Source organism: Thunnus albacares, chromosome 11 (genome assembly GCF_914725855.1).
Source record: "Thunnus albacares chromosome 11, fThuAlb1.1, whole genome shotgun sequence".
NCBI classification, from domain to species: Eukaryota; Metazoa; Chordata; class Actinopteri; order Scombriformes; family Scombridae; genus Thunnus; species Thunnus albacares.
In genome coordinates, this window is record NC_058116.1 from 12,804,595 (window position 1) to 12,831,201 (window position 26,607).

At 39.6% G+C, this 26,607-nt stretch overlaps 1 protein-coding gene across 1 annotated transcript in view; it reads left to right on the forward strand.

The window, feature by feature from the left end:
• Window positions 1–21,266, forward strand: part of LOC122992225 (transmembrane protein FAM155A) — a 94,393-nt gene extending 73,127 nt beyond the window's left edge. Inside the window, exons 2-3 of the mRNA XM_044365948.1 lie at window positions 15,803–15,974; window positions 19,044–21,266. Of these exons, the coding sequence (XP_044221883.1) occupies window positions 15,803–15,974; window positions 19,044–19,345 (474 nt within the window). The 3' untranslated portion in view covers window positions 19,346–21,266. The remainder of the gene's footprint in view (window positions 1–15,802; window positions 15,975–19,043) is intronic.
• The last annotated feature ends 5,341 nt before the right edge of the window (window positions 21,267–26,607 follow it).

A 26,607-nucleotide genomic window follows, 5' to 3' on the forward strand; every position in this document is an offset into this window, starting at 1 on the left:
AATGTTAATAAATGTAACTTCATGATCTTTTGTAAGAAAAACAAATCCTACTTCAAAGATGAATCTAAAATATTTATAAATGGAACATAAACTATCCAAGTGCTATATACAAAATTCTTTAATTATCGTGGATGAAAGATTAAATTGGAAAAACCATGTTGAGCATGTACAGTAAGAAGTCCATGGAGATGCTTGGTATATTGAGAAAAGTTTGTTCTTTGGTTCATCCTTCTTTGCATTTAAGTCTTTATTATAGTCTAATTTTTCCCTGTATCAACTACTGCAATATTGTTTTGGCTGCTACGTATCCATCAATACCAATTTACTTGTAATTCAGAAGAGGTTTTTGAGACTGATTTCACATTCTAACACACAAAACCCTGCACCTCTTTTTAGAAAATATTCACTGCTGTTAATAGATAAGGTAAATGTTTTCAAACATGTTTTTTTTATGTTTAAATACATTAATTGCAAGCAAACCTTCCAGATACTTTTCACAATTTTTATATTTAACATCAGACAGTCACTCATATTCAACTAGGCGAAAAAATATTTCCATTTACCTTATTGTTGTAAATTCGGACATCCATTTTTAAAAAATCTAATTTAGAGGTCCATAGTTATAGAATTTATTGAATATAACACTGAAGTCATTATCTTCTTTGTCAGCTTTTAGAACAGTTAAAAAAAAATCTTATTTCATCTTTTCATTTTTCATCTTTCTGTTTTGATGAGTAATAATGTCATTTTTTATTTTATTTTTTTTAATAAGGGGAAGACTCTGAATAAGCCTTTTGCTTTCCTTCCTTTCTTGTGCTGTAATTACTTTCTTTTCTATTGAATGTTTTCATATCTTCATCATTGTGCAAATAAACTAAACTAAACAAGTAAACTTGTTGCTAATTGCTGTTTGCAATAGGGTTACAGTAAACTGTTAATTCATTTGTGTAATTCTGAAATGTTTTTCTTTTCATTCATTGCCGTACATGCTTTCAGTGTTTTCCTAGTAGAGAATTACTGTTCAATACTGAGGATGATGACTTTATGGTGGTCATGGATACAGCATGTGTTTGGTTGCATACCTTCTAGGACCTTGAGTGCTTCACTTGGCTATCATAATATTCTCCAAGCTATCATTATAATTCAGTGTAAACTTGATGCTTCCCCTGCAGTAGGCCTACCAGCAGTGTGGGGGCTGCTCTGTTCTGCTCTCCTCTGCCTCTCATTTTCTCCATGATACAGGCCTGGATCTTATTCTGGCAGGGCCAATCAGATTAATAAGTAAACAAGCTAGTAATTGGCCTCAATGAAATATTCAAATGATATGACTGTTTACTAAAAGGATACTCATCCTTGAATTTCAAGCATTAACCACCCATGATGATATGACATGTCATTATAAGTACCATCTCCATCTCTCTACCTCCCTGTCTCTCTTACCTTATCCCCACTTTTGCATGTAGGTACACTCTAAGGCCATCTAACATACTGTACATGTGCTTTTCCTACAGTTATGGCATATTTTAGAATTACATACTGCAGAATGCGTGACTTAATGCTGATCAAATGTACACAGCAAGTGTGCTTCGCAAAATATAGCGTCATCTCCACGGTTTCAGTGAAACATACATCTTCGTATGTGCCACTGGATGCATTAGATCTCTGTGTTAATCCTTTCATCTTGCAGTGTATGTGTGTATGAGCTCCCATGCTTGTGTGCCTCTGTGATCTTGCTTTCTGTCTAAGCGCAGCATTGCAGAGCACAAGCTGCATACTAACCCAATCATTAAGACATAAATGAGAACATCAGAATCTATCTGCAGTCTCGCACACAGCAGTCCTGAGAGAGAGAGGCAGAGGGAGGGAGGGAGAGAGGTGGGGGGAGGGCTGACCAATTTATCTCCAGTCTCTCCTTCCTCCTCTTCTAATGTTTGCATCTCCCCGTTTCTCTCTGGCTCTCCCACTTCCTTTCTTTTTCTGACAGAGGGGCGGAATGTGGCCTGGTTGAATACATCAGACTCAGACTTTCTGTAGTTTTTAGTCTAATTGGGAGCAGCTATGTCTCAAGCTTGGCCCAGACGATGTGACCCCATCGGATTCTGCCATTCCTTTCTAATTTTGTCCTGCATTTCAAACATTGGCCGAATCCTGGCCCACTTTCTCGTCCATATGTGTGATAAAAAGAACACATCAGAGAGAACATGAAAGCTGTGACAGAGAGGGTGCTGGATAAAAATGTTAGCAACACAAAGCTACCTATGTGCTACTGCTGCTGCAAGAGTCAAATATGCTGTCTCTTGTATACAAATGTGTGAGTCAGTGGGTGAGGATGAATCTGTGTGAGAAGAGAAGATATCAGTGATGTTTTAGTGGATACCATACTGCAACCGGAGAAACCAGTAAAGATTAGAATGGGAGGGAAGGTAGAAAGAGTGACAGGAGGAGACACGCTCAGGTTAATGTGTCATTGACGTCAAAATAGACACTACTGATGTCTCTGGCTCTATGGAGACCCTGGAATGATTCCCACAGGGATCACGGCATCTCTCTCTGTCCTTTCGTGGGAATGGAGAGCCTGTTTTGATTAGTGTGAGACTTTTTAAGCTGCAAATTACTTTTTAACTGAAATTACAATGACTGCAGCAGTGGATAAAAACTACTGCAGTGATATGCTCTGCATACTGTATGTGTATGTACACACCGTATATGCGTGTGGGCATGTGCATATACAAACACACACATAAACATAACATGGAGTATTGCCCTTGAGCTTGCTCCTTCTTTGTGGGCTAATAATATTAAACATTAATCTCATCTGAAACATTGCTGACAAAGCATGTTTAGTTTGACCTGAGCTGTTCCAAAAATACCAAAGTTAAACACACACTTTCCATGTCATGAATTATGTGTTAAGGCACTGTCACTTCTGGACTTGGCCTGTCTAGCCTATCTACAACAAGCTCTCTCAGCTCACTCAGAATATGTCTTTGCTGGAAACATATTCAGAGTACATCTCGGTTAGAGGAGCAGCTTCCCAGACATGAGTGTCATGGCAGCTCTTCGCTTTACCTTTGATCAGGAAATGTGTCCCCTAAACTGTCATACACACGTCTTCTTAGCCTAGAGAGCAACACCAAGTGACTAGACTTACAAAGCACTTAGAGTGTGAATTAATGGAGGACTGGCGGGCCAAATAGATTAAACTCTGTGGATTCTATACCAAATATGCACAAAATTGGAAACATGTATGCAAAGTCAACCCAATTTATTAAACCCTGCTCATGCTGTGTTCGTTTTATGAATCACAGTCACTTTAAAACTCTGAAGATCAACAAGAAATGTCCACCCCAACAATTACCAATTAATGAATGTGGACACACAGCTATTTAAAGGTCACTCCAACAATTTAGTATTGCGCTTCCATGAAAAGAAAGATTGAAAAAACAAATAGACAAATTTGAAGGAGCAGAGCCTGAGATACCCTGACATCTAGGCTCAAATAGTGCATAATACTAGTTCAGGCACAGCGCTGAAGTCACAAATGCTTCACAACCATTGGCTCATTCACAGCTGTGTGGCTGGTAACATCCAATCATATTCTTTCAGGTGTACAGTGCAGACATAACGTGACACTATTACTGTTTAATCAGTAATTACGCTTAAGCCAACGTCGTTTGCCACCACCACCCCAACCTCCACCTTGTGTGGTATTTCATTTAGTTGATTTAAATAAGATTTATGTTTGTGTGTGTTTATTAAGGGGGATTAGCTGTCAGCAGAATCCTTGTGGCTGCTCTGAGTCTTTGAGAGCTCTTTGAGAGCTCTTTGAAGCTAATTGTCCAAAGCTAATCGTATTCTATAAATGGTCAGTTCCTTGACGTTAGTGTCTCTGACTGAAGTATAGGTCATTCAATTCATTAGCAACTTTTGTTAGACTTTCCCTGCCTCCCTTCCCTGCCCAGTCCCAACTTTATAACACATTTGTGCTAAAAATGTGTCATCTCCAAGCTCTCATGATCATCGTCAGGGTTATTTTCTCAAACGTTTGAAAGCACAGTACCACAGAAGACATTATACACCTGTTCTCACAGGCTTAATAGCACTCTCTGTGAACTGAACTTCTTCATATACCACGCCCCATGCAAGCACACATGTGAATTTGCATATGAACTACCTCACTGGCATGACATTTTCAGTGGCAAGCTATGCAGATTATCAAATGCAAATCACATTGATGAGGTGTCATACTGAGCAATGCACAGTTCAACTGATATAGAATCAAATGAGGATGAGAAATCAATTTAGCCTCTGGGGGCAACAGCCAGTGTTTCAGGGCTTCCGGTGTATCCAGCGGATATCCGAGTCAAGACTTCCTCTTCTGGTCATTGTTTACAGTAATAAGCAACTTGAGACACGAGAATGGAGTTGGAGTTGAGAAACGATGTCTGCGACTGGATTGTTTCACATATAGTCAGTTTACACTCAGTTAACAGTTTAAAACTAAACAAACATCAGTCAGCCAATGCATTCCGCTTATATCTCTCCCCATATGGGCTGTTTACCTGCATACAACTAATGCATGTTCCTGTAGAAATCACCGGAACAGAAACGGAAACCAGAACACTTCCGATCCCAAAATCTTGTCCCTTGCCTACAGATTCTGCTTTCATATGCAGTTATCTGTTCACAGAGATTACTCATTGATCAATAAATCTCACCAAGTATAATCAGAAAATGATTTGTTTACCATTTCTTTTTAAAAATCATGAAATTTGTGTAATTGGTTCTAACACTTAAGTATTTTATTGAATTTGATTCAATATGAAAGCATTGTTCAATTCACCATTTAATCCGCAACTATTTAATTCAGTCAGTCAGTCATTTCATTAATCATTTTACTCACAATACTGTATGTTTTGATAATAATACTATATTTTTTACTGTATATCCTTTTACTAAAATAAAGTAAAACAAAACTAAAATAAATAGAAAATAGAATGAGAATAAAATGGATATATCACTTTGTACATGTTGTAAACCACATCAATTTACACCATCATCACCAGCCACAGGACTGAGAAGTGATCACAGAGCTAAATTGATGTGAACAAAAACAAAACATTATGAGCTGCAAAAATACTTACTGTAGGATTGTTGTTTGCACATTTGATTGTACAGAATGATCTAAAAACTGATATTTCAGTGTGAGCAGGCTGGATTCTCTGAGAAGTTTGAGAGTTAACAAGATTCAGAGGCAAATCTCTTGTCGATGGAGCTGGCCTCAGCACAGGGTGTGTGTATGTGTGTGTGTGTGTGTGTGTGGGTGTGATGTATGTTAGCAGTCCATCTTGGCTTCCCAGCTGACTGTGTCTGGACCAGCCCAGACAAGACCTCCATTATCTATACCTCCTCAGCTCTGGTAGCTGTTCATCAGATAATTAAACAGTGGATAGTGCTGATTTTCTGCTGTGTACCAAGGGACTACATGTGCACGTGTGTGTGTGTGTGTGTGTGTGTGTGTGTGTGTGTGTGTGTGTGTGTGTGTGTGTGTGTGCAGTAAGAATGTTCACATGTATCACGAATGGACAGTGTCATTAATGTGATGGCAAAATGCAATTGATTTCATGATAAAAGCTCTGTGGTGACCTTATTTGTATTCATGTAATACTACAGTGAATCTACTCCGGGTATAACAAAACTTATCTCATTATAAAACAGTTTTTCAGGACATCATATGCAATACTGCGAGTTCTACATATTCACTTATAGTGTTCTCATAGTGTTATACTTTGGAGCTATTGCATAAGTGAATGCATCCATCCAGCAATTATATATATATACACACAGCAATCTCTGGTAGAGGACCCGAGCTTGAGGAAGACACACCACCACCCCCCAATGGGAGGGGGGTGAGAGGGAGATTTTTATACATATATATATATATATATATATATATATCAGTGGTGGCTGGTGACTCAAAAAATTATGTACTTTATATATTTCTGTATACTAAGAAAATATATAGGTTGATTGGTAAGGGAGGACAGCCTCCCTTGGAGCGTCATTTTACGTGTCATGGCCAATCACAAATTAGCATGAAAAAAACTGAAATACATTAAGTCCAATGTAAGAGATCCCGCCCTGCGGAGGACAGCAGGCACCCGTCCTCCTCTGTCCCCCACTCCACCTCCACCAATTGCGCGCCCCCACCCCCCACTTCACACACTGCCCTTTCTCCTCCCGCCCTGCGGGTGTCGCTGTTGAGGCATTTTAAACAGAATTTCAGTAATGAATTTTTTCCAAAGAAGAGAGAAAAAATACTTTATAAATACTGAGTTTTGTAATGGTTTATTTCAACCAACCTTTTTTATATTTTGATCTCCCTCTTGCCTCTTAAAAAATAGAGGAGGATCAACCTCCTCTGCCTCTATGGACCAGCCTCCACTGATATATATATATATATAAGGCAAAATCATTTAGTAGTATATAAATGTATCATGTGTAGGACACACGGTTGAGATTTAAGATGCAGAATGCTATCGAAAACAGGTAAAACCTTTTAGCATTTATCCTGTTGACTGGTTAAACTGATTTCTGGCAGGCAAATTGGAGAAGGGGGTGATAAGGTGACTTTTAAAGGTCACATTAGTTATGGTGAGGTGGGAATAAAGTTTCTAGAACAGAAACATCCACAACAGTACAATACAGCGCAGAAGTTGGACTGTCCCCCTAAAACAGTACTGTATTGTACTGTAAATGGAGGAAAATATAATCATGTTTGAACTTTGTTGGCAGAGGTGAACATACTTTTTTTTTTTTTTTTTTTATGGCAAAATGTTCGTTATAGTTATTTTTTACTTTTTTATAAGTGATGATATAATACATGATATAATCTTACTCATGCATAAACTGTCACATCACACGGTCGCAACTGTGACAAGCACTTACGAATGACGCACAGAGAATTCTTTACTTGTTAATATTTGGAAATTCAGAAGTGGTAAACTTTTCTTTCTTTTTCTGCACTCACAGGTGTGCAGAGCAAACATCTTTGTCTGTCTTGTCTCCTGTCTGTATAGCTGTGTGGGTCCAATGGGAGACACAGTACAATATATGCTATAATGACTATATTTAACAGACAGGAGCAGGATATATTGATTTTTTAGTTAAAGTGAGGTCTAAACTCTCTTTTAGATGTGCCATGTGACCTCCACATATCATTCACAGTGTTGCAGAGGCTTCCATGAAGATTCGTAGATATTGGATTTGATCTCGTCTTTACTTGTCACTTTACCTTCTTCTTTTCTGCTGTCCATCTTACCTTTACATTAGCCTTTAATTAAAAAATGTGGCATTTTTTTCCCTCCTCTGCTGCTTTGAAGAAAGCTTTGATTCCCCTCCCTCAACCAAATGCAGACGTAAATTTCAGTGACACCCTTTGAAGATTTCCTCCCTCCTTTCTCTTTGACTTTATCTCTCACACCTGTACCAGATAAACATGGATGGAATGATTTTTTTAAAATTTTATTTATGATGATATGAATAGCAAAACATCTAAGGGCAGTTACCAGTGGAATGTAATATATTCATTCTTAATCAATTAATTGTTTTTGTTTTAAAATGTAGATGCTAAAACTACCCGGTACACACCGTGCCCGTTTGATTTATGTGTCTTTAAAACAAAAAAGGTATTCAACTGAAAAACAAGGAAACCAATATAGAACGTGGGCACAGTTTCTAACAGTCCCCCTGTAAGAGGCTCCACGGAGGCTGACATAGCTGGCCTGGCTGGGTCAGTGGCACCCATGGGAGGAAAACCCTCCGATAACAAGCCACTGATAACTGTAGGTTATTAATACTGTAAAGACCTGCTGACACTTCAGTCCCTCCTTGCCCGTTTCTAACTCTTTCTCTCATTCACCCTCGTTCTGCATGCCTATGTGTGTGTGTGTGTGTGCGCGCTTTATCTGTAAAAGAGACAGAAAGAGAGCAAGCTAGAGAAATAGCACAGCACAGCTAGAAAAAGAGCATGGTGTGTGTCTGAAGGTGAGTGTGTATATCTGTTATGTCTCTGCTGGCAACCTTGTGCCAGCCCCCCCTTCCAGGCCATTTTTCATCCTACTGCTGCAGTACACACTGCAGAGGGAGACAAGGGGGGTGGGGGGTGGGGGTGGAGTAGGGGTGAGGTAGGGTGGGGGGTGGCATGGATAACGGCAGGAGAGTTAGCAGTGCTGCAAAGAGAAAAGGGATTTCGCTGTGATACTGTGCAGTTTCTCGGATTACTTACATTATTTAACAGGTTTGCGTGGCTGGGAATGCAGGAACAGGACCCCACAGAGGCAGACAGATTTGATAACTGAGCTGCAGGTACACACACACACACATGCATACAAGCATGGCCTTGTAGAGCTGACAGCAGGCTGCATGACTGCAGTGGGTGTTGATTCATCACTCGCACTCACAGTAGGCCCATCTTGCTGATAATTATCTTTGTCAAATTAATTATCAGTGTAAGTGTCAGCATGACAGTGCGGATGAATTACACCCAGATAACCTTGATTAATCAACAAAATGAGTTTTAGGGCAAATGTTTTGTGCGTATGGATGTGCTCCCTGTAGAAAATGCCCTCTTCCTTCTTCATCCATCTCCATTCTCATGTCCATAATTCTTCATCATTGGACCTCTCTGCTCCACTGTCTCTGCCTCGCTGTGTTCTCATAGAGGGGTTTTTTCTTGTCATCTTCTCATTCTGAAAGCAAAGTCTGCTTACAGTAGGTAGACCTGCAGCTGTGCTGTGGCTGTAAACTATCCTGACTGCTCCTCTTTCATTTATTCATTTCTTTACTCTTTTCTGCTTGCCTGGACAGTCTGCTGTTCACTTAATAAGCCATGTACTGTGTGATGAGATATCGTTTGCAATCTGCAGAGTTTAGCTGAGTCAGAAATTATCCTTCAGAGAGCAATTTCTGTCCTCATGATCTGATTTTTTAGGGGCATTTCAGTCTTTGCTGTATTGCACAGTTTTTAAAATCAAACTATTAAATCAAGCAGCTGCACGTTGGCATATAAAACGCCACAGACTGCCCCAAAGTAAGTGACAAAAACGTTGGTCACACAAGAGTATAGGGTCAACAAATTAAATTGATTGTGAACTTACATAAGTTAGGAAGGTCAGTAATGAATATGGTGTGTGGATAAATGTAGTGTGTGCAAGAAGGAAACACAGAACCTTAACTTAAACTAGCTGGTGGACACCTGGCAGGAAGAGAAGAGAAACAACTGAGTTTAGTAGTTAATAAATAGGCTGAGGCCCAAATTACTTAGGTTTAGACCATTTCCTGATGCCTTCCTCTTCTCTGCCTGTTGACTCCTGCCACACTAAGCACACACAGAGCGGACAGAGACTTTTTTCATTTTGCAACATAATACAGTCCCCTTTTTCAAAAACTGCACCATTTTTCTCCCACTGTTCATGTTTATAAATGTGTGTGTGATGGGAGCTTGGTGACTTTATCAAGTGGTCCGGGAAGAACGACATCCTGACAGGCGGACCTGAACCAGACCATCTTGGAGGCTGGCAGAGCTACCACCTGACACACTCTCGGAGGCAGCGACCACCTCCTGCACCGAGGAAATTCATCCTTTCATTATTAATTCACACACTGCCTTGACCGCATCTTTCATTCATTCATTTTTCATGTAACCCTGTACTGCTGCTATTTTGTGATTCAGTGCTCGTAATGCTTGTATTTTTTTTTCCCCCTTTTTCGCTGAGAATCACACACCCCATTGAAACATGGCCTGTCAAACATCCCAGCATACAGTAACAGTCTGGTGAACTTTGTCCTGTCCATCGTCTGCGGCTATTCTATTTTTACACACTCTCCGTCTCTCTCTGTTTGGATGTGTGTACTTCCCCTTTAATAACCTTACTCAATATATGGCCTTGGTGTGTGGTAATTAAATTAACATGGCTCTTGTTTGCCAAATGAGCAGCTCTTATTGAAAGATATGAGACGGTGTTTAGCTGTCTATGATCAAATGTGTGTGTGTGTGTGTGTGTGTGTTTGCTATATATATATGCAAGTGTTTTTGTTGTACATTCACTACAAACAGCAGGTGGGTCATTATTGCAAAAGCAGTCCTTGTATCCACACATTCATTCAAATGCAACATGTAATTGAATAGGTGCCTCTCAGGGAGTTGCAATGTATTGTGTTGTGGTTTCAGCCCGCAAGCAGCCTCGCTTGTCCTTTTGTTTTACTATTATATCCTCATTGGCTCCTCCTCTGACCATCTTGGCTAAACCTGCCTGCTCATTTCACGTCTGTCATTTCGATCATTAGTTACGTTACATTATCTGTATATAACCGCTGTTGACACAGTTAGTATGCCTGCCAGGTGCTGATGGCGCCTCAGGCTTCTCAATGTACACATATGTATTCATTTACTGTACACACTAGGCAATGCACATACGTACGCCACAGCCAATTAAGTGTTATCTGCTTAAGTTACCACAATGATACCGAATTGATTATACATGCACTTTCCATGCAGAAGCCAGTGGTTTGTTTTTCCTTTGTGTTTGTGTTCACGCTTGATTACATTCATTGACTTACCGACGTGGTTAGCTGAGCACACTTGTTTGTTTGCGAGTGTGAGTGTGGATGTTGTGTTTGAGATTATATTCGGTGTAACCTTTGCTATTCCACCCTTCAGCCCCCTCTTGTAGCGGAACTCCCATGGGGCATTGCTGCTGCTTCTGCTGCTGCTGCTGCTGCTGCTGCTGTGCAAGTATGGGATAGTTTACATGCTGGGTCCTACTAAAGAACGCCCTCTATTTGACCCCTTACATGTCGGACTGCCGTAGTGTCACTGCCTGAATGGACAGAATGATAATGTCTGACTCGGCAGACGGTGTAAAGATGATTACATTTCTCTTCAGTGGATAGTTTACAGAGCATAGGGGTAAATAATTAATATCATTGAAAATAAATCTTGAAATGTCTTTCTTTATCCAGACTATTTAAATCACTAGATCAGTTCAAAGATAGATAAATCCAAGCTTCCTCTAGTTTAACCTTTTCTCACTTTTTATGCATGGAGACACAATCTGGATGCTAATCAGTTTAAACCAGTGAAATGATTAGAAAACTGGAGGACAATCAGTGTATTTTCTGGTAAAAATCTGTAAAAACCTGAAACCACAATGAAACAATATCTAGAATTCACTCAGTTTTTCCTCATTGCCTTCTGTTTTTATTCATTTTACTCCAATGCCCCAGTCTGACACAACTTGAAAGTATGATAATACCAGGCGACTGTGCTATACACTTGTCCTGGCACATTATTTAAGCTGAGGATCATTTAAATAAACAGAGCATAGAAGAGGATAAAAAGAAAAGAGGATAGCCTGAATGCAGTGGAGCAGTGAATGGCTGTGTTAGTTGTAATTGACAAGGCGGCTCATGAGACCCTGCATGTGTTTATATGTACCGCATGTCAGAGAGGAATGAGTTGAAGGCTGCAGGGATCTGGCGCGCTGCTACCAGCTCCCTCAGCCTTTGTCAGCAGTTTAGCCACAACCACAAGTCCTGATAAAACATTAAAGACGAGGCACTGACAAGGCAGGACCATCCGGGGCCACTTAAAACCAATACCACGGGGCAGGGTAAAGGCCTTCCATCAATTACAACCTTATTAGCCTTATCGTAATGAAATAATCAAATCCAGGAGACAGCTGAGTCTCAACTCTGCAGATCACTAACAGGCAAGCAAACCAGAGAGGAGTGATGGGAGTGCAGGCTTTGTAGAGCGGAAGAACAGATTGCAGGATCAGCTACATTTTATTGGGAGACATGTGGAGCACAAGATGAAGAGCAGGATGTATTTACATTAAAAGAAAATTTTAATTTTGCTGTGACTATTGACTTTTTTTAGTCTTCTTGAACACAAGTAACGAACAAGTTCCCTGACTGACTTTTTCCGTGACAAGCAGTGAAGCGGTGTGTGACAGCTCAGAGCAGACAGATTGACTGAGAACTCTTATTTTCTTCAAGACCCTCTACTTACCGCACATGTCTGTCTTTATATGCAGTCTGTTCATTCTCTAAGACATCGTACAACCTAGTCTAATCAAGTTCATAGAGTTGATCTTTATCTTCATCAGGACATTTATTCACGCATTAGTTCATGCTTTACATTGTCACACGTACTTTTGGCAGACACACATAATAACACATGGAGGAAACACTAATACCAACATAGAAAATGAAGTATGGTGAAACTGAAAATGGCCAGTAGAAATAAATACGGATTTTCAATAGCTTATTTTCATGGAAATGCTGTTACTTTCAATGCTCAATTGGTTGGAGCCTTATTTACCTTTCAGAATGTACCAGTCATTCTAATATTAGAAACCTTTTTTGCTCATTTCTCTTGTTTTATACATATATTATATTATATATTAGTAAGGCATTTGCCCTCTCTCCGCTCCCATTTCAATTTGCTGTTAATTCAAGCTCAACACTTCCTTTAAGCTTGCCAGTTATCTTAATATATTTAGCATAAAGCATATTACACAGCATTAATTCCATTATAACAACTGCTGCTGTGTTTCTTTAAGTTTCTATTTTTTAACAGAAATACTGTTTGTTCCATTTGGTTGAACTTTTGGTTGAGACATTTTTTCGATCGGTGTCAATTAACCTCGACACCTCCTGCATAGATGTTTCATGTTAAAAGCCTGCCAGCAACTCAATGGACATAATCCCTTCTTTTCCTGGCATGCCTTTAATGTAAAACATGTACAGGAAGTGTTGACTTTTATTGACACCAGCTTAACAGTGATTGAATAAACAGCAAAGTAGAGAAGATATAACTAATTATTGAGTGAGAACAATATGTCTGTTAAAAAGAGAGAGTGGTGAACATGACTCTCTTGGTTATTGTGTGCTGTCCTTGATAAATAAATAGCTAAAGTAAAGTAAAGAATTAGAGTTGCGGAAGTCCAACAGCTATTACTTCAGACAATACGTTTTGTGCGTTTTTTTGTGTGCTTCTGTCTGAGAATGTACGGAAAAATCAAATATTTGTCTCATCTCTCATTCAATGTGACAGAAAGGTGACAGAAAAAGGAGAGCGAAAAATGCGAGAGCCAGTTGGCTGACCTCTAGCTCACTGAGTTTGTGTTTGAGGAGGAGGCAGTATTTTACTCTCTCCCCACGGGAGTTGGGAGAACACACCAGACGTAAAGGAAAAAAAGAGTCCATCCTAGCACTGTCTCTATCACGCCACTCCTCTCTCTGTCTTGTTCACTCGTTGTCTCTTTCTCCATCTCTGAGATATGACAGCGGGATGATAAATTACGAGTCATGCGTCTACAGTAGACTGATGGTTGAGGGAGATCTTGCATGCAGCAGCAGCAGCAGCAGCAGCAGTGGGCTTCACTAACTGGGGCTGAGAGCAAGAAGAGGACACGACTGTGTGTCAAAGCGCCAAAAAGAACCATGTTTTTTTTTTTTTACACCGCATCTGTTGCATTTCAAACAGATGTTCTGTTGGCCTCTGAGGCCTAATTGCCCTTTTTTGTTCTACTCTCAAATGTCACCTGGCTATAACCTACTGCAGTATTACAAAACACTGACCTAAAATGTTGATATAACAAAATTTGAAATGAAAAAGATGGCAAAACGGTTTTAACCTGTACGAGGTCTTTCCTAGGCTTCAAAGCTAAAGGGTTGCTTTAAGCTGTGTGTAAAGATAATCGCTTTAGTTGCAGTGTTATTGATTATTCTGCTCTTGATTTCTTGATTCATATCTGAGCCTTGGTGCAAATGATCAGACAGACCTTGACTTTAACATTGTTTTATGGGTTTCTGCTGAGTAGGAGAAATGTCTGAGACATACCAAAACAGACAGTACTTGACGCTCATTGCCAGGCACATCGTTAATGTAATGTGATACATTGCTGAATGAGAGAAACCCAGCGTTACGCCCGGTTTGTCTTTATCTCCCCACACCGACAGCTACAGGATGAGCAGTTGTCCAAACACCAGGAACAGGAGGATGTGAAATGTAAAATGTGTTGCACAAGCAAAATGTAAAAGGAGACTCTCATATACTTGTGAAATGAAACACACACAGTGGCAATAATTTTGAAATATTAGCCTAATGTGTACAAGATGTGACACGGACTCATGTGACCACATTTTCTTCTGACATTCAAACAGTGATAGCAGATTAGAGAGAAGGGCAATGTGTGGATGAATGTGTGTGTGTTTGGTGGAAATGTAATTATTCGCAAATGGCAATTTACTGTATGTGTGTAAAATGTCTGTATGTTCACATGATCAGTCATGCATACACTGATGCCACTAAATCCACAAAATGCATGACAGATAATGCAGCCCGGCAGTTAGAGTATGTTATGTGAAAGCAATATTTATATTATATTATGAAATATAATATGACTTCTCAGCAGGGGAGAGGGCAGAGGTCTTGAAATAAGCATTATATAGCGATGTCACACTCTCCTCCTCTCTTTCTTGCACAAACACACACACACACACACACACACACACACACTATAGCAACATGTAAGTATATCTACATATAGGAACGATATGATCTATGGTTTGGTGCCCTGTTTTTAAGCATGATGATTAGCTCACAGCAGGTGCTAGCTTGCCTCGCAGTCCCTGGAGTAAATACCAGCTAATTGCTGCAGGTGATAACAACACACAATGAGGTGGCCACCTTATCGCATGAGAAAAGAAAAACAAGGTGCTAAGTAAATCATTTGTCCCCACTTGTACACTTGTAGAGTTGAGAAAATGGGTGAGAAAAGAAAAAAGAATTACCACATATTTCAAAACATAAGCCTTTTTTCCTGCTGTGTTAACAGATATCACTAATGTAAACAAACCTACAGCGTAATAACTTAGATTGTTGTCCACTTTATTAAAAGAGCTCTCAATCAATTTAGTATAGATAATACCTGTCACTCCTGTTTTTTGATTTTTGGTGATGGTGCTATACTTCTGCTTTCATTTGGATAGTTTGAATACTTTTATTGGTTTTAATCATCATGATTTTCATTACGGTATATCAAACCCCATTTTTAAACTATTTCTTTCTAGCTGTTTCTCAGCTATAGCCATCGGATATATTTGCACACTGTAATTACCTCTTCGCATAGTAGCTTTCTTTGTTATTGATTAAGCCATGCAGGCATTCACAGAAAACAATGGATGCATGTACTGGATGTGATGGTGAGGCAGGTTATATGACATGAAAAGCGAGTGTGCATCATGAGTTCACTATTACCGAGCAACATTGTCGACTGTCTTTCGTCTTCTTTACAATATGATGTGACGAATCCTCTCAGCCAATGGTTTGTTTTCTGTGCACTTTAAACAGACACATCTCCTACAGAGTAGTAGTAGTGAAGGACATGTTGTGTATTCCACCGCTGAAAACACTGAAATATAACATACACAGTGATACTTTCTTAAGAGAAGGTTGTGTAATATATTGACACACAAAGTGATGACTGCCCAGCAACAGTCACATTCATTTAACAGTAGATATCAGGATCGCCAGGATATCTGCTCAGACCCGGAGAATCAATAGCTGTAGAGGTCATGGATGATGCACGAAGATGTGAGGTGTGTGCATGTGTGTATGTGTATCAACCAATGCAATCTTCCCTAACTCATCAATATCTTCTCTCTGCACCCCCTCCACCTATCCCTCTCTCTCTTTCTCTCCCTTGCCCTCACCTTTCTGTCTCCCACCTAGATGGTTTATAAGCCCTGGCTGTGTTCTCAGTACTTCCAGACCACCCAGATGCACTGCAGGAAGCGAATCCCCTGTCGTCAGTACTGCCTGGAGGTGCAGCAGCGGTGCCCCTTCGTCCTGCCTGACAATGATGATCTCATTCACGGAGGCAGCCCCAGTTTTATATGCACAGGTATAAAAACCCATCTTACAGGTTGTTTTTATCTCCTGTGTTTGTTTTCTTTTACTCCTCTATTAAAGATTAGAATCAGTGCTGCCCAATGCTGCATTAGTACCAGTAGGCACTGAGCAGTTGGGCTGAAGTACTTTGTTGACTGTTTGAGGGATAAAAGAGCATAACTTCCCCAAATCCTGGGACTCAAAGCCACAAGTAGCAAGCTCCTCTAACCTCTACTGTTTCCACCCACCCAGTGTACTATAGAGCTATTGGCCTGAGTAACTTACTGTACAATACAATGAGTGAGCACATGGGCACCTTTGTATCTTGTTCAACAATCACTGATGGACACACAGTGAACTCTACAGTTACAGGATGTTCTGTCTAATCTCCAGAGTAACAGGGTGATACACCAGAACAATTGTTGCCAATTATTCACAGCACCAAGAGGCAGCTGCGCAATGGAGCACCGTGACAAAAGCCTGCATGCTCTGTCTGTACTGAACAGCATATAACGCTCTGTTGGCTAGTGTTAGTGGATGCCGCATGTGCACACACACACACACACACACACACACACACACACACACACACACACACACACACACACACTTACACACACACACACACACACACTTACACTTGTCGGGACCAGATTTATGTCCCCACATACAGCACATTGGAGATGAGTCTCCCACAGTGTGACTGTGAGTACAGAATTTTTTTTCCCCGTGAACATAATTCATACAAATACACACACACTTACAGTAAATAACATACTGATGTTGCCCTCTAGTGGTCATGTGGAGCATTGACAGATTCCAGTCATGCACAATGTTTGGTTTGCATATTTGTGTCAGTTTTTGTATTGAGCATTTGCACTGAATTATGTATTTAAGAAGAATATTTTGTCACTCATTGAAATTACATAATAACAATGGTAATATTCTATATGTTTGTTATTAATAAACAAGTCTCATGAAAAGACCAAAACCCACATTGTGTTAGTCCGTCTCGCAATAGTTTCCGATGTCCTGAGCATGTCTGTGGTTCATTTGTTGCCACTGAAGAAATTTTTAAAAATGGGTCACAGATATATACTTTAATTTTTTTAAAAAGGCTAAATAATTTCCTGTTACTGCTGCGTACTGTAGTTTTTCAGCAAATATCACTCCTAACAGCGGTACATAGGACATTTGCTCAGGAATATTCTCAGCTGTGGATTGATACATATTTGGTGCTCTAGTGAGTATTTACAACAGCAGGATGGTGTATGTGGGATGAGTCAAAATAAAATGTAGTGCCCATGCCCATGTGATGAAGGAACATGTCACCCAGAGCAACGATGTGGCTTATTGATGTGTTTTAATACTTTTTAGACAATTATCGAGGTTTATGGCACAGAGGAATAAACTATATCAGGCTTCAGCTACACAGACAATAGTCGCTATTAGGAAAAAAAAATTGGGGGGAATATTTACAATAAGTGAGTTAGATGATAGCAGTTATTGCAGCCCCTCAGGTTGCTTCTGCATGTACTGTATGTGTATGTGTGTATTCTGCCAACAGCTCTGCAAACATGGTTGCTGTAAATTTAGAGTTTGTCAGAAACTTGCAATAATTGCATGTTTCCTGTCACAGTTAAACTGTTGACAGTCAAACTGTGCTGAAGACACACAGACTTTTCACTTCTCACATTGGTGTGCACACTGGCCATTATGAAGCCCCTTTGCTTATGATGTCTGTGGAGACTGTGTTGATCTGCTGTTAGTGATTCTAGTCCCTGTGTTGGTGCAGTACATTTTGCTACATAAGGCTTTTGTTGTTTAGTACTATATGTTTCTAAAAAGTGCGTAAAATACCGAATATTGTAGGACCTTTTTAGTGCAGACTCCATATGTCAAAAGCACTTCTGTAGTGTATCTGTAGTCTGTTGGCCTAGTTGAAAAAGCAAGGTTGAATAACAGTAATTCAATTTGAGTGCTGAGCAGAATAGAAACGAGATGTTGAAGTGCAGCATGCAGCATTTCACTATTCACACATTTATCACAATCTTTCCTACAGTGGCCAAGACAGCTGAACACACTAGACACACTTGACAAGATCTGTAGCGTAAAGAAACAACACAAAGTTTCCAAGGAACACGTAAAACTGACTAATACATCAGTGCGCATGGTTTGGTGTCTGACAATGAAGGAAAAATGTTTATTTTAGGTTAAACATTCTGATAGCATGATTCTGTCATTACTGGATATATTGGCAATACACCCAGCATTAGCATTTGGCCCAGTTACAATATCCCCCAGACAGACTGTGTCATCACTGTTTGTTGCTCCAAATGCTGTTTGAGGTGTGAGACACTACTTTGTGAAATCATGTTACCTGGACCTGACAGTAGTGTGAGGCTGATATTTCCTGCTCTGTGTAGTTTAATGACCTGGAAGGTCAGTTGTGTTACCTGTTTGTAGCTACATAGAGCTGCATATTTAGACATCACCATCATGTTATCATATGATGAACAAATACACATAGCAATTGTTGGTGGTGAGTGATTAAACACAATGCAGAGTCTGCAGAGTTGCAGACCTATGGAAAGTCTGCAGAAGGCCCCAAAAAGCCACTTGGGTGCAGCGCAACAAACTGAAAACACAATATTCCTGTATTATCGCCTTCTAAAGTTGATGTGAATGTGTTAGCAAATAGTTGCATAATTACACATCCAGCAGACATGGAGCAACATTAACGATCATAAGTCATGTTTTATGGCCACCTGACATATGTTAGTGCAATATTCACTTTCCTCTTGGCTAGGTTTTTGTCTCCACCAACTCCCAAGAAAAATATCTGGCTCTTTAGCAGTGACATGCTTCACTTTGTCATTTTGGAATTAATTCTTATAGAGATCAGTTCATGTTATTGACTTTTAAATCTTTTATTAAATTCAAAGCAGCACTGGTGGGGGAAGCTAGAAAGGCAGCAATACCCTTCTTATGACAGGAAGGAACTATACTGAATGTTGTGCAAAGCAAAATGTGAGCTAAATAGTCGGCGTGCATCTCTAACTGTTTACATCTCCACCCTCAGGGTTGCTGGAAGACTATCCATCAGGTGTGGACCCAGAAGCAGAGTGCTGTGACGTGCGGTGGGACTTGAAAGTGGACAACCGTTCCTTGGGGACCCTGAAAAGAACTCACCCGCCATGCCAGCACCGGACCTCCCTCAGCTCCTCAGCAGCCTGCAGACTGTGTAACAGCCGGCTCAAACTCTGCCTGCTGGTCCTCGTCCTCCTACACACTGTTGCCAGCCTCACTGCATCCCACAATGCAACAGGACTGGGCCTCCCCGCTATCTCGCCTCTGGAGGAGAGCCCTGCCAACGAGGAGTGATAGAGCTGCCAGGAGGAGGTGAGGTTGTTGAGGTGGGGGATTCCCTCACCATGGCAACCGAAGTGGAAAAATACAGCCACAGTTTGTGCGAACGGCTGGAGCTGTGTGCCTGTGGACATTCTGCAACACTTTCTGGCAAATGGAAAATGCAGGACGCTTTGAGACGAAAGACACACAAATCAATCAAAACAAATAAATAAGTAAACAGACAGACATACTAAGGGACTCAACCAGTCCCTTAGGTAGGAAAAGGGGACAATGCCACAGCCTTTGTTGAGTGGGAAGGTCAGCTTCCTCATGGCTGAGTTTCTCTCACTACGCTTTTTTACACTGTGTTCCAATTATTGGTTTCTGTTGCACTGGCTGACTATGGAATAACACAATCATATTCTCTTTCTAATGTTCATCCTTTGTGTTTGTTTCTGGTCTCTCATACAGGAAGAAAATGTGTTCTCTGAATAAGACAGATAATGTGTAAAAAAAACATTAGCTGCAAGTGTGTGTGTGTGCGTGTGATGGTTTGTGTATCTAGATTTACTGTGTGCGTGTGTGTGTGCGTGCGTGCGAGAGCGTGTGTGGGCGTGTGTGTGCTTGTATGCATGTCTTTACACACGTCTGTATGTGTGTGTGTGTGTGTGTGTGAGAGAGAGAGAGAGAATGAGTGCGTGTTGCTGACATGTACCCTAAAAGTCTACCTAACCGACTGGTGCAACGATGATGTTTTTATGGAAGCGCCCCCAGATGTTACTCAGCTCTGCCATGCTGGTTTGTTGGTCACATTCCCGTAAAAGCTTCACTGGGTTTTGAATGTGGTTGTGGACAGATGCCCATAATAAGCTCCGTGTTAAACACAGGTTTTACAGTTTTGCCTGACTTTGTTTTGTGAGATAATATTCAATTAACACTGTTTTTACAAGTATTAAAATGTTTATGTAATTAGCATCAGTAAAAATCTAACACCTGGCTGAACTAAACTTAGAGGATAAATCCAGTTTAGCCTTGTTTTCACAGTTTTGACCATCATTACTATAGTATGACTATTAATTACATTGTACTCACCAAGTGTACTGCTTTGTGAAAATGAGGTAACATTGCTAAAATGAAGTCAGACGGTGCAAGAAACACATGCAGTCAGATGATCATGCAGGTTTTAAATAAACCCCAAGATAAAATTAAGCCTGTCACACAGTTTGCATGTGCAATGAAGGATTATTATGAACATTTCAGGTGCACTCACGTTCCATTTTTACACCAAAGACAGTGGTTTAGATAATCTGGCTAGCTTGTTAAACTGTTAGTTTGTTTAAAAACTGTCTGATTGTCTGACCCCTTGTGTTCGTTGCCCCTTTGGACTTTGTTGTAGCGTTGTCGCCGTGTTCCCAGATCTCAGCACTTGACTACAGTGACTACACTGTTATCATAACCAATAGAACTGATGGCCAAAACTACATAAATAAGACCCAAGTTGTAATAAATTGGAATTATCCTTTAAGCTTGAGGCTAACACTATGATAGAGCTGAGCCATATGATCAAAATCAGGATAAAAATAATTTGACATATGTGGCTTGATAATGACAAATTGATGTTTAAAAAGTTAAAATTAAAAAAAAAAATCAACTGTCATCTGGATTCAATGACAAGACTGCAAATATTGTGCATAATGATCATAGTTTAAATATTCTGAAGCATTAGATCTCATTAAGTTAAGCTGCTTTAAATGAAGATTCACTGAAAAACGAGGCAGAAGCATGATGCCAAAGAACCTGAAGAAAGCTTTTACGAAACATACTGACTGGAGCAAAATTATTTAAGAATGCTAGTTGATAAAATATTACACCTGGAATAACTATCAAGCAGGGTACAGACCAAAAACAACCTATAGTTACATAAGAGTAACAGACGCCATCTAGCAGCTGTAGTGATTATGACCCAGGGAAGTGACGCAGTTCAGATGATGTTTATATAAGGTGACTTCCTTGTTAGGAGGAGGTGGGTTGGGTGGATGGCTAGATAGTTAGTTAGTTAGATGGAACAAAAGATGGCAAAAAGTGGACTTAGCTGCAGGTGACCACTGTTTGCTTGCCATTTCCAACTGCAAGTTGGGACATTTTTTAAAAAACTGTAATGTGGTGTTTACTATTGCCATGATGACAAAGGTTGTCTAACTTTAAGGAAGTACTAACCACACCAGTGATCATTTTTACCCAAACCATGAACTTTTCCTAACCCCAACCAAGTGGTTTTTGTGCCTAAACCTAACCAGACCTTAACCAAAGCGTTGTCACATCATAAAACATACTTATTGTTTAACAGTGATTTGTAACAGTTTTGGAAAGTGGCATATTACAGGTACAAACATAGGATAATTTTATCTCACAGAACAAAACATGAAACTGTCTTAAACCTGTCTTAACCAAATATGTTATTGCAGGCATTTAACCAAAAACCCTATTCAGATTCCGGTTGCTTTTCAGCCACATGGCTCAGCAAACTTAGCTGACATTGGGATTTTAACACTGGATTGATATACATGTATTTATCCCTGTTGCTCCAGATGTAAAAGCTTACCGTAATATATATATATTTTAGATTTTAAAGGTACTATCCAGTCAAAATAATACCTGCAACATGAAAATAACAGTAAGTGAAGGTTCCACTTACTCTTCTGCCTCAAGAACCTTGATTTTCCTTCTCCCCTCAGTGGATTTATAATCTAATGTGACAGCAGTTTAAATATAAATAACTTTATTCTATTTTATCACCACTACTTGAAAACTTGATTTTCTGATTGCACCTGAACCAAAACTGAAATTTATATCAGTGGTGTAATTTTAATCTCAGGCCTTTTTATTCACAGGAAACGTGATGACTGGATGTTACCTTTAAGGACCTTTTATTCTTTGTTAACTGCAATTCCCATGCAGTTATGATGAAGATAAAATGTCAACATGTCACTAGAAAAGGTAGCATGCTACCTGTAGTAGTGTGAAAGAAAAATACCCCGACCCACTAATAGGTATATTATATTATAATCCCATTCCCTGGCCATACAATACGTAGAATGGCATCTACATCTCACCGACACCAGGACGTTTTGTTCAAAACTGTTGGTTTCTGTTGAATCAAAATGTGTAATTAATTTCATTAACTGCATGTGTCCTCAGCCCCAATCCCTGTAAGCACCACATCTGTTCCCAAATCAGCTCCTGTAGCATGCCCACCGTGTTGTACTTTTCTCCTCAAAGCATCAAACTAATGTCTCATTAAGTAAAGGGCTTATTAAGATATACAGTACAAACATTATCATCAACACACTTAAACACATGCACATCAAAATTGTTAGCAGACAGAGGGTAAAAACACAGTTTATTACCTGTTTTCACTCATACACCTGCAGCACAGAGGCATCCCACTGGCTGTTACTGGAGAGCAGGAACAGAAACAAATCCAGAGAGAGGAGCGTGTCATTGTCTCTGAAAGCATAACCCGATAATCGTCTAAGTCAGCTGACATTTGCATTTATTTTTATAAATGTTGACCAGCGTGTGAACAGAAAGGAATGGTGTGACCTTTAAGGGCTGACTTCTTCTTCAGTTTGTAGATTTTCCTTTGTCTCCTTGATGAACTCAGCTGGCAGATCAGGTATTCGAAGACAAACAGATGTTGCTGAATGCATTTTTTTCCACTCTCAAGTACGCTGAAACAAGATGTCCAATCCAATATCTGATGTCAACCATTTTATTACACAGCTTATATGAGGATTTAAAAAGACATTATTATTCAGACCATGTCTATATATCGAGTATATTAGCCTATTTTGACACCTGATGTTTAGACCCTTCCCCACTCTAGACTTTACCATCCCTTGCATGAAATACATAACCACTCATTGTCATTCAGCACAGCACACCCATGCCCATCTCGGATGACCGCATTCAGTGATAGAAAATAAGCTGCTATTCTTTTGGCAACCAGTAGATGGTGATATTTTTATTCTTTTTATATTGCTACTGCTGCTGAAGACCTACCACACAAGGACTGACGGATACAAGTCACACAGCAATCAGGAAGGCAGAGCTCTGAAAGAAACAGTGGGTGAAAGTGTGCTGCCATATGTGCTCACGCAGTACATGCATATGCATGGGTGCGTGTTTGTGTGTGTGTGTCACTACTTGCTGTGTAGTCTCTGGAGAGCTTGTTAGTGTTGCCATGACCTTGGGGCCTGTATGGACAAATGTGCCTCTGTACCCACAGGGACCTGCTGGTGCTGGTCCCTGTGGTTCCAGCAGCAGCCTGCCCATCTGAAATAAGATAGAAGATGTCAGAGAAGGTCAGGGTAAATTAAGTGGATAATGACCTCAAACTGGTGCCAAAGCATATCTTATATTGAGTAAAATAAACCTAATTCAAATCTAAAATGACACGGTGCGTTTCATGATCAAACAATTTGGTATCAGGAGGAATACAGGGTCCGTCAGTGTCGTATAAATGTGCCATGTTAGCAATATGTGGATCGCAACTCACGAGCATCAAGCAAACCTCGCCACAAGCACATGTAAGGGATCTCTTGAAGACATACATGTGATTTCATCCTGCCTGTCATGTCAGTGGTCATGCCGTGATGTAAAAAGCCATCACAAGCCAACCACTGGACATGTGTTCATCCAATAAACCTGCATTCCCAAGTCATGCAGAGGTCATGTCAGTTCTGATGCGTCCTCACTGTGGTTGCATGGGTGTGAATGCTGTGCATACTGTATGTGTTGTTCTTCACACCCCTTCAGACATTATTGCACCAAGGATGTATATTTTTGTGTGCAAGGTTTCTTCCAAACAATAATAGAATTAGATTCAATCGATGTTAAGCTCTAATTTGACTTTTGTTGGTAATGCAGGCATGCATGCAACAGTTACTCTGCTGTTTGTTTTTTTGTGTGTTTAGATTTTTTTTTACTGCATTATATTGAGAAGAAATTGTCCTATAGATTCAATCTAGATCTCCGACAATGGTCTGTAGCAGATGTAGGGTATGGTCTGTCACATTCCATTACACAGCAACCTACAAAGACTAATTTTGTTTATTACCCCTGCACTTATAGAGTATGTATGCCACTTGCCCCTACCCCCTGTGCACCCACCACCAAATGGTATGTACACAAATATTGACCCCTTTCACTCCTTCTCAGCCTCTCTCTGTTTTCACAATAGTTCCGTTCTCTATCCTGTGGATCTATGCAGAAGCCCATTCCTTTTTTTGGTTGTAAATACGTTCCCTAGTATGCTGAACAATGTATGTCTTTGCGTCCAGGTTTCCTTGTGTATTTTGAGTTAATGTCATGATGTTACTTTTTTCTTCTACTTCTTCTACTTCTTTTTTTTTATTTTGAGCGTCTGAAATCATTGATGTTAAAAGAGAATGTGGTGAGGTTTAACCAATAGACTTGTCCTCAGCTTCGCAACCTTATTGTAAAAGGTTGTGGTTCTGTGTGTGTGAAAGCGAAAGATTTATGATTTTAGAAATGAAAAAGGTTCAAAGGCATATAGAAGTATCATTGCGATTATGATTATTATGATTACTATTATACTACCAGTATATTGTAATATTATAGATGCTTTAGTTCAAGTAACTTCTTTAATTTTTTTACAAACAACTTTGATGAAATGATTTATAAAACAGTCTCACGAGTCATGATCTTTTCGAAAAGTATGAAAACTACTGCTACAATGATTAAAATTGTGTTCTGATGAAAATAAATACAGACATATAATCTGTTCCTCTGTTGTGTTTTTGTATGATGTGACATTGTTCCATTTATGATGCAAAAACATAATATAACAATAATGTCAACAAAAAATGAATGAAAAATGTTTTATACCTCAGCATCTGCAGCTAAGAGAAAAAATAGCTTTTGGCAATTTATTTTATTTGAGAATGGAAACAAGACACTCAGCATAAATAATAATGGAAGGGTGAACATTTGTACCTCTAAGACGTGATTGAACTAGTGTGAAAAAGTGTGGGCATCTAGACAATGATTAACATTTAACAATCACAACAAAGTTGTTGCACACCAGAAGGTCTTGACAGGTGCGTCAGATCAAATACTCTCTGACGCACTGTTGATCACTTGTAATCACTTTATTAACATTCTTTTGGTCCTCAGAGATTCATCTTTATTCATCTTTAACTGTTAGTGGTTCACATTTAAAAGAATGTCTGAGTAAACAGTTTCCACTGCCTCCTTACAAACCATGATAATGACACAACGAGCAATCATATTTTCTTCAGAGGTGCTGGTGCTGCTAACAGCAGCTTAAAAGATCCTTAATGAAGCAGTGTGGACACCAGTGGTTTCATGTATATGTATATTTAAATGTATATTTAATGTATGTTGTCAGCCTCTTGAGCACAAGAGAAAAACTATTTTTAAAAACTTTTAGAGAAATCATCCACTTTTCAGTATAACATAACTTTATCTGACATATAGAGAAATAGGTAACATGTTTCACTGTTGAATTATTATTATTACTATTATTGCATAATCTAAACTCTTGTTAAGAGCATAAAATGTACAATTTATTTAATATTTTATTGACTTTGTGGAGCACTGATATGCTTTTTCAATCTTGGAAGCCAAAATGATTTGGCATTGGCTGACATTTAGTCCCATTTAGCTCCAAAACCCTGGATCCCACACTTCCTACTGTATAATGCATCTTGATAGCGTCTCTTCGTAAGACCCTCTTTGCTCAGTAAATGCCCATGTCTTTCAGAGGCTTTACTATATATTAAAAATGTGTATTCTCCAAGTCCAAGCTGAGCTCACCCCGAACGCTCCCTCCACAGCTGCAGAAGGTGTTACACATACTGTAGTTTTCACAGGCTAAGTGGTACCCCTCATGTTAGCTTGTCTTCATGTGTAAAAATGGTGGAATGCCCCTTTAAAGCCTTAAGTGTAGTGAAGACGTGCCGTGATGTTTAAGTGATTTTGTTCATTATGATTGCCAATCTATCCATAACAATTCCTCTCTTTTCTATGCAAAAAGCACAGTAACACTGCATGTGGCTCCACTTAGAACCATGAGATGGCAGTATTAGCATATTGGTTGTGTGAGTGTGTACTTACATTACTCCAACAGTATAAAAATAGTCCATGACGGATAAAATGTAGACAGCATAACCACGGGGATCATGAATGAATGCTATATGGGGATTTATTGACTCAATTTTGTGCTAAACTCGCTGTATTTTCACATCAGC